The sequence below is a fragment of the Trachurus trachurus genome (assembly GCF_905171665.1).
Source record: "Trachurus trachurus genome assembly, chromosome: 8".
NCBI lineage: Eukaryota > Metazoa > Chordata > Actinopteri > Carangiformes > Carangidae > Trachurus > Trachurus trachurus.
Window position 1 is genome coordinate 4,000,319 of NC_139905.1, and position 9,682 is coordinate 4,010,000.

General features: G+C 38.6%; 1 protein-coding gene across 1 annotated transcript in view; it reads left to right on the top strand.

Annotated features, from left to right (window-relative positions):
* LOC310989804 (plexin domain-containing protein 1-like) overlaps positions 1 to 9,682 on the top strand; it is a gene marked incomplete at both ends in the record, with an annotated part of 33,642 nt that overhangs the window by 19,259 nt on the left and 4,701 nt on the right. The window contains 6 exons of the mRNA XM_083976953.1: positions 526 to 669; positions 5,554 to 5,623; positions 5,738 to 5,860; positions 6,843 to 6,961; positions 8,818 to 8,917; positions 9,319 to 9,414. Coding sequence (XP_083833079.1) covers positions 526 to 669; positions 5,554 to 5,623; positions 5,738 to 5,860; positions 6,843 to 6,961; positions 8,818 to 8,917; positions 9,319 to 9,414 — 652 coding nt within the window. The remainder of the gene's footprint in view (positions 1 to 525; positions 670 to 5,553; positions 5,624 to 5,737; positions 5,861 to 6,842; positions 6,962 to 8,817; positions 8,918 to 9,318; positions 9,415 to 9,682) is intronic.

The window sequence follows — 9,682 nt, forward strand, 5'->3', positions numbered from 1 at the left end:
GAAGAAGTCAAGTCAAGTCACAGTTTATTTATAGAGCACATTTAAAACAACCTCAGTTGACCAAAGTGCTGTACAATTGCAAAAGCACAACACAGTTAATCACAAACACTACAACAAACAACAAATAATTAAAAACAACACAAGGGATAGTAGAAGAAGATAGAAGAAGGGAAGGGAAACAGGAAAGAAGGGAGGGAAAAAGAAAGAAAAGAAAGATGGAGGGAGGAAACAGATCAGGTCAATTGGATCAAAAGAGGAAGGAAGAGAAGTAAGGACGAAGGGAAAGAAGGAAGGAAGAAAGTTAAGAAGGAAGGATTGAGGAAGGGAACAGATTGGGTCAATTTGACCCAGAAGGAAAACAGGAGGATAAAGAAAAGTAATCAAAATGTGCAATTAGTTACATTACTTTAAGAAAGTAATTGAAATAGATACAGTAGACTACTATTACATTTTCAAAAGGGTAACTTGTAATTGTAACCGTTTCTATTCCATTTCCCTCTGGGTGTTTCTGTGTCTCTCCTGAAGGAGGATTCTGGGAAGTACTACACCTGGAGCAGCTTCGGCCCCGAGGACCAGCGCACCGAGGAATTATGGGTAGACATGAGCGACGTGCGGCACGGCGAGGTCCGAGTCCACGGCATCCTGTCCAACACGTACAAACAGGCTGTGGTGAGTGGCACACACACACACACACTACACACACTACACACACACACACACACTACACACACACACACACACACACTACACACACACACACACACACAGGCTGCCTATAGAAATGACTGAGGTGCATTTCATGTGGTGGCCACCAGGAGGCGACAGATAGAACGATAGATAGAACGATAGATAGAACGATAGATAGATAGAAAGATAGATAGATAGATAGATAGATAGATAGAACGGTAGATAGATAGATAGATAGATAGATAGATAGATAGATAGAAAGAACGATAGAAAGAACGATAGATAGATAGATAGATAGATAGATAGATAGATAGATAGAACGATAGAACGATAGATAGATAGATAGAACGATAGAACGATAGATAGATAGATAGATAGATAGATAGATAGAACGATAGATAGAACGATAGAACGATAGAACGATAGATAGATAGATAGATAGATAGATAGATAGATAGATAGATAGATAGATAGAGACCAGGATAAAGAGATATAGAGAAACAGAGGGAGATATGGATGTAAGGAAAGAGTGACTCATAGGTAAATAGAAGGTTAATGTAGTAAAAGAGACTCATCTTTCCACTTCCTCTGCTTCTTTAGAAGGAAAATGACTTATTTTATACTAATTGACATTTTTGTTTTATCACAAACTTTGAAAAGCCTCCATGTTTGAAATGTACCGTATGAATTAATGCTGCACGATTAGTCATAACGTGATTAAAATGGGAATTTCGGCAAAGAAAAAGGGTTGTAATAATGGCACTGTTTTGGTACGAGAACGACAGGACACGACAACTTTCCTTTGATTTAATAATGTTTACTGTAAAAACTTGAAAGTAAATCACCATGTCTGGCGCTTGTTTAAATGACCGTGTTGCCTCCACCGTTATCTGACTCCAATAACTAAAACTGTCAGGTGACATCATAGGAAAGAAGATTTTTATCATATACACATTACTAAATTATACATTTTAAAGGTTTATAATGAATCTATCATAACCAATTTGAACTGTTTTAAATGAAATTATTACCATTAAATTATGAACTTATTGGTCCTTACAAAGGTTAAAAGTGTAGGCTGTTGTCAGCATCATAAGTGTTGTGTCGTTGCTACACAGACGCCACAATAAATCATCTTCTGAAGACATAAAGGGACGTTATTGACCGGCACAAGACCAACACACTTTGGAAATATTGGTATTACAGATTTTCTCCTTTGGTCTGGCTCATTTCTATTGTCAAAACAACACGGACAAACCTCCAAACCACACCACCACAATCTCGTGTCTCGTCTCGTCTCGTGAGATGAGTGTATCGTCACACCCCTAATAGATAGATAACAATAACGGGACAATAACATAAAATAAAATAAATAAATAAACACAATGAGGCAGTACAGTACACTACACTACAAGTGGAGCTATAGAATAAAATCACAGTATAAGGAAACTGTTAATTAGGCAAAATAAGCTGAAGCTTCAGTGAACACCTTTCCGGTCAAAGTACATTTCTTTTGTTTTGTTTTGTTTTGTATTGAACTGTAAGTCAAGTCACAGTTTATTTATAAAGCACCTTTAAAACAACCTCAGTCGACCAAAGTGCTGTACAGTTGTAAAAATACAATATAGTTAATCATAGACGGTATAATAAATAAAAGAGAAAGTAAAAAAAGGGAGTAAAAAGAGAGTGAGAGGGCCAAGATTACTCACTCAGCTGGGAGTGAAGGTCAAGGAGAAAAGATATGTTTTAAAATGCTCTGGGGGGGGGGGGGGGGGGGGAGGAAATTAATCATTGTTTGTTGTTAATTTATGTTTAAAACAAATGTGCATATAATGTCGTTTCTACAAGACTGAAATTACTATTTTATTATGTATAGTTTGTTCTTTATATTCTTGTTATCGTCACTGTGTGTCTGTGTAATGCTGCTGCTGCACTGTAATTTCCCAGCTTGGGATCAATAAAGTCTATCTATCTATCTATCTATCTATCTATCTATCTATCTATCTATCTATCTATCTATCTATCTATCTATCTATCTATCTATCTATCTATCTATCTATCTATCTATAAACTCACTAAACTAAACTAAACACACATAAAAATTGAAAAGCCGTTTCTTCTCTTCCCCTTCAAAATGAACAGTATAGAACATAAATTAAAAACTCTAGACTGTAATATAATGTATGAAAACCAGCCTACGTACGACTAAACTGTACATCCTGGTGTCTCGGGGGAAATTAAACATATGTGGCTGTTTAGGAGTTTTCTGTGAAGGTTATACAGAGTTTAACTGACACATGTTGGAGCAGTTCGCTGCACATCGACAGGTCGTCGGTTCAGCTCGGAGCTTCCTGCCTGTACAAACCTGTCTGCATGGGTCCGTTACACAACAACACAGATTGTGATGTGTAAGTCATCCATAGAATAAAATGGCGTCCTTCCTTCATTTCCTTTCCTCCTTCCTTTCACTTCATTTCTATCAAATCTAATTCCGTCTTTGTCATGAAGGAGCTAACGAGTCTCCACACGTCGGTCACCGAGGCACCAGGAGCTGCTGCGACTCGTCCACAGCCAGAGGATGTTCAACACCTGCCGAGTCTTTACCTGCAAGAGCCTAACTCTGGGTTAAACGTTGTGGGGGTTACGGTCGATCTCGGCCCATGTAAGGATGTTTTTAAAGCAAAAAAAAACAAAACACGGGGAAGAGTGCAAAATAATTAACTGTAATAAAAGGACGAGGCTAATTTAACTCTTTATTTTGGTATTCCCATATTCGTTACAGTAATAAAATGTATTCCAGTCATTTACAACTCCACAACGCTCTGGTGGACAAGTTGTGACCTGCACATTCACCACGCTATGAGATAATAACACAACGTTACCACACAGAGTTGTTTTAGAGGGAAATGCAGCCGGAACTGGGTGGAGGGATTTCAAAAGAGAAAGTAGTTCCGAGTATTTGCTTCATGTGTCGTATTAGTTTTGAATGATTATACATGATTATCTCATAGCATGGTGAATGTGCAGGTCACACAACTTGTCCACCAGAGCGTTGTGGAGTTGTTGGATTGTGTATTTGATGAGTTTGATGAGGGACAGTAGGGGACCTGTACCGTTCACTGAGCAGCTCACGTCTCTGCCCCGCCGATCTCAAAACAACATGCACCGATAATTAAAGGTATAATGAACCTACTGCTATGACTATAGAGGGGTTATGGTGAGAGGAGGAGCTGACTAAAATGTTGAACTGTCCCTTTAAGTAAAGTTGCCAGTGAATTAAAGGTGGTCTGTTGGTAGTGCGAACAAACAACGAGGTAGTTGTGCAAAGAGATAAATAATAAATACAGGATATATAATTATATATCCTGTATTTATTATGACAGAGCAGCTTCAGTCGCTGATGTTGATCTCACTTTATCTGTTGAGCTGATGAAGTGTTGACGCCCTGCAGTGACCTCAGCGACCTCCTCTTCCTCCTCCTCCTCCTCCTCCTCCTCCTCCTCCTCCTCCTCCTCCTCCTTCTCCTCTTCCTCCTCCTCCTCCTCCTCCTCTTCGGCCAAGTTGTGTCTCCGTCTTAATCAGATTATGTAGAAACAAGTTACATCAGACCAGGAGAAATGTTTTTCATCACCGACCCACTACTCTAACGTTGCTGTTGCTTTAAAGGTATAATGTGTATGAATTCCCCCCATCTAGCGGTGCGGTTGCATATCGGAACGTATTCTTGATGTTGCATTCAGGTGAAATGGGGCAGACGTCAGACGCTGCATGTAACAGGATAAACAAGTCTCTATGTAAACAAGTGGTCCGTCAGCACGAGGCAAAACAATACACGTGACAATATGTTGTCATGGTGATGTCGTATTGTTGACCTGACCCACGTTTTACCGTCTTTCTCTCGTGGAGTAATGCTGCGTTCAAGACAACCCGGAAGTCAGAAAAAAACGAGCTCCGAGTTGTAAAAGATGAATTGAACGGCGTCGAACTCGGAAATTACAGGTTGGAAACTCGGGTATCATATCAGAGCTCCGACTTTCCGACTTGACGTTATTGCAGTATGAAATATGAAATACGTTTATATTAAGCTGTGATTGTTGTATGGTGTGAAATCGCGGTTCCTCGTATGTGACGGAAATAATGTTTAACTGTTATCAAGGCTGTAACATTATATGTGCACTCATCTGCAGCGTCTCCTCTCCTCCAAAATAAACATCATTTACTGCTGCATTTATTTTTCGTATTCAGCTATGAGCCACAATACGCCAAACTTCCTTCAGGTATCCATGTTTTTTTTCTTTTGAGTTCCTGCAGCGTGAACGCAATGATGTCGGAAGTCAGAAATTTCCGAGTTGGGAATTCCGACCTCCGAGTTGTTTTGAACGCAGCATTAAATTACATCCGGTTGGTTTGCCGACGGCCGTCTGCCTGACTGCACCTGAATGCAACACCGGTGCCTCCGTCCTTCCTCACACTACACAGTGGTGACAGTTTTAACAGGCCGAGCCCACAGCTCCGCTCAGTTTCCGTGGTTACCTACGGTCACGCTGCAACATGGCCGCCTCGGTTCGGTGCGTCGCCCACTTATGTATTTGTAACGACTTGTAACGACTCATTCTAAGGAACCAGAAAGCTTTCATTTGTATGCGGATGTGATTCACCTTCAGTCAAATACGTATTTATGAAAGACATGTTTGATTTTTGATCATAAAAAGCCAAATAAGTTACACACTGGGGCTTTAAGAGTCTTTTTTGTGTTTTTAATAAAAATATAATACATTCTGAGGCCGAGAAAAGAAACAAAACATCAGAAACACTCTGTGTAGATCCGTATTAAAATGTTTCTGTATCTGTCTCTATTTCTTCCAGAGGGTCGCTCTCTCCTTTGACTTCCCCTTCTACGGACATTACATGAGGCAGGTTACCATAGCGACAGGAGGTGCGTACAGATGTTCGGCTCTGACCCGTTTCCTGGCAGATGTTTAACGGTGTTTCTGCCATGTAAATCACATGTTTATTTGTTTTACTTTTTTCCCATCATGCCTCGTTCCAGGTTTCATCTTCACCGGTGATGTGACTCACCGCCAGCTGACCACCACTCAGTACATCGCCCCCCTCATGGCCAACTTTGACCCCAGCCACTCCAAAGACTCCACGGTGCAGTACCTGGACAACGGTGAGAACACACCTAGTTCATTAATCAATTATACAGTATATAAGTTTTAATTAGTTAACTTTGATATAATTGTGGCTGTGTGTCACAAAATAATCTTTGAAAATGTTTTTTATAAGAATAAAATGAAACATAGAACGATTTAATATTTATACATCATCCATATGTAATAAATCAAAAAGAAGCAAAAGGAAACTTTTCCTCTATTCACAAACATGTCGATCTTTATTTTTTGGTTTAATTATATTATAAAACATCATATTTTCCATTTTTATCACTAATTCTCAGACAGTTTTTCTAACGTGAGTCTCTTCCACCTGTAGAAACATGAACAGTTTATGAACGCATGACTGGATCAAAGTGTCTGTTATATAATGTGTATGATGATGCTGCGGCTCCGCCCACTTTATCCACTTTATTTAAAGGAATGGTTCACCAAAAAATGTGCATCTGGAGACCCGGGAGGCCGGTTCCTAGTCCAACCAAAACTTTATATGAGAGTAATAGGGCCCGACACAAAAACGTCCATAAAACTACACAACAACCATTTAATATTCCTCCACACTGCTCGTCCACTGCAATCCAAGTGTCCTGAAGGGAGATAGTCCAGAGTTTACTGGAAACAATGACATTTACAGTAGGATTCAATACTATGAAATTCAATAATAGGAAATTCAATCCAGGACTGTTGAGGCTGTAAAAATGAGGTAGTTTCCAGTAAACTCTGGACTATCTCCCTTCAGGACACTTGGATTGCAGTGGACGAGCAGTGTGGAGGAATATTAAATGGTTGTTGTGTAGTTTTATGGACGTTTTTGTGTCGGACTCTATTATTACTCTCATATAAAGTTTTAGTTGGACTAGGAACCGGCCTCCCGGGTCTCCAGATGCACTTTGAGGAATAAAAAACTACTCTGGAGTATTCATCAGCATGAGGGGGAGTCACTAATGACTGAATTTCATTTTTTGGTGGTTCTCTCTTAAGGTGAGGTGTTCGTGGTCCAGTGGGAGCAGGTTCCTCTGGCCGGTCGAGAGTCTGAGGGAGCGTTCACCTTCCAGGCGGCGCTGCACAGGACGGGAAGCATCGCCTTCAGCTACAGACACGTGAGGCGCTGCTCACACACACACACACACACACACACACACACCAGTGGTGAAGTCTAATGTTTTGTAGTGGGTATACTGCTTTTTAGGTGGGTAAACTGTACAGACCGGTGGTTCTCAAACTTTTTTTATATCAAGGACCCTAAAAATTCACACAAATTAGACCACGGACCCCCATTGGACAAAATTTTGAAGCAAACACCAGAAATACACAAACAAACAATGTACGTTTAAATTAGGCGTAAATTATAGACATTTCTGGAAAAAAGTGGTACAAATTCTTAGAAAAAAGTGGTACAATTTAGCTTTTTTTTTTTTTTTTTAGAAAAATCTGGTAAAATTTCTAAAAAAAAAAATTTTTTGAAGAAACTGGTAAAAAAAAATTCAAAGAAATTCTAGGAAAAGTGGTAAAATTTCTAAAAAAAAATAAAAAAAATAAGTCAAACAATAATAAAAAAAAATGTGATAAAAGTAAAAATAGTAAATAGTAAAAAGTTTTGTTTTTTTTAAATTGAGAAGAAACTGGTAAAATTGCTCAGAAAAAGTGGTAAATTCTTTCAAAAAATTATAGATAAATGTGGTAAGATTTCTCAAAAAAAAAAACAATAATACAAAAAGGGGTAAAATTTCTTTAAAAATAGTAAAAAGTAGAACAGAAAAATTGAGAAGAAACTGGTAAAATTTCTCAAAGAAATTCTAGGAAAAAGTGGTAAAATTTCAAGAAAAACTTGAACCCTGTCAACCCTCTCACTTTGAGAACCATTGACATTTACTTTAGTTAGATAGTTTTGTTGTACTGGGTTTACTGAAATATTTATGCATTTTCAGTGGGTATACTGAGTAAAAACCCAGTTGTTCAAAGGTAATCCAATCGGATTTTGGATAATGGATTGGATCAAATCTTGAAAATGGGTTGTTCAAAACCAAAAACGGATTCTGAGATCGGATTAGATCACGTAATCCAATCTTGGTTTTGATCTGGATAAAACCCTCAGTTTGTGTTGTTCAAAACTTTTCAGTAGGATCGGGAAAACTTTGATCCAAAAAATCAGGATTATTCTGATCCCAGCAGTTGGGTGGATTCAGGGGGGATTACAGGAACAAAATGTGATTTAAATTAAATTCAAACTGGTCAAATAAACAATATTCATAAAGTAGTATATATACAGTTCTTGATTTATATTTTGCTCCTAATTTTAAACCACAACAGTGATTAGTAAATAATGTTACCTTTTGAATATTCTACAACTGAAAAACTTTTCCCCAACTACTTTTCCCCAAACTGAATTTAATGAAATTTGAAGTTTGAATTTTAAAATTTGAAGTTTGAATTTTGAAATTTGAAGTTTGAATTTGAAACACATGGGGAAATATTCACAATTTCACTAATGAACTGTATATTTGCTTTTTCCAATTTATTTTAACAGCCCAACCAGATGGAGTCTGGCTGTTTAAAAGACATTGAAGAAACAACAAAGAGCACAGAAAACAATACATACACTCCGTTTTCAAATAAACACACTTTGAGAGACCTCATGCTGCTGTTCTACCTGTTGTTAACAGACCAATCAGCCTTCATTGTGATGCACAGTCCCATCTAGAGCATCATTATCCGGATTTTGTAATCTTGAAAATTTGGATTTGGATCAGACTGATCCAATCCAACTTTGCTTTGAACAACTGGGATAAAACTAAAACGGATTACGTGATCCTGGATAGCAAAAAAGGGGATTTCAAAATCTGGATAATTTTTATCCAGATTACACCTTTTGAACAACTGGGCCGCTACACACACACACACCTACACACACACACACACACCTACACACTCCTCCTCCCTGTGTGTGTGTCACCAGGTTCCTCTGTCGCTGGCTGTGATTGGTTCGGCTCAACACCCGCTGAAGGTCGGACTGTCTGACGCCTTCATGGTCACGTCGCCGTCTCCGCAGTCACCAGGTCGGTCCTGTTACCATGACGACCCAAATAAGGCCTCTGTTGTGTATCTATTTAACTTAAATTATTCTATATGCTATGTTTTTTTATTCAAGTTTCACCTCATTTCATTTCTCCCCAGAACCGACTACTTAGTTTTGAGTAACAATGAGATGATTTTCTCTACAATAATCCAAAATGTAAATCTCCACATTTTTAAATGTTTAATAGATCAATTCTGCTTGTTATGACTTTTTATTTTTCCCCACTAGTTTTATATATTTGCCTGTTTTCCTTTGAAGTTCGTTGAGTGTTCAGGTTTCAGACGTTGCTCTGGACTCAGAAGACGATAAAGAAGCTGTCAAGTCCAGTTGGATGTTTCTACTTCACACTGTTGTCATCCTCTCTCTCTCTCTCTGAGCCAGACGTCCAGCAGCGGAGGATCTACGAGTATCACCGTGTGGAGATCAACGTCACTCAGATCAGCAGCTTCTCTGCTGTGGAGTTCACTCCACTGCCCAGTGAGTCAGCAACAGCCTCCACCGATCAATACTCATCAATATCAGTATCAGGGCTCCAGACTAACTTTTTTGACTAGGAGCACAGTGGCCCCTAACTTGAAATTTTAGGAGCGCAAGCAGAAAATTTAGGGGCGCACACCAAAATCAACTTGCAAAGTAAATTTTCACATTTCCTCTAAGTTTCACTGTATTACTGATAAATACTTAGATAAATGCAGAAACTATAATGTTTTAAATTCACATTTGATTGTGAAACAGTTTAAATATT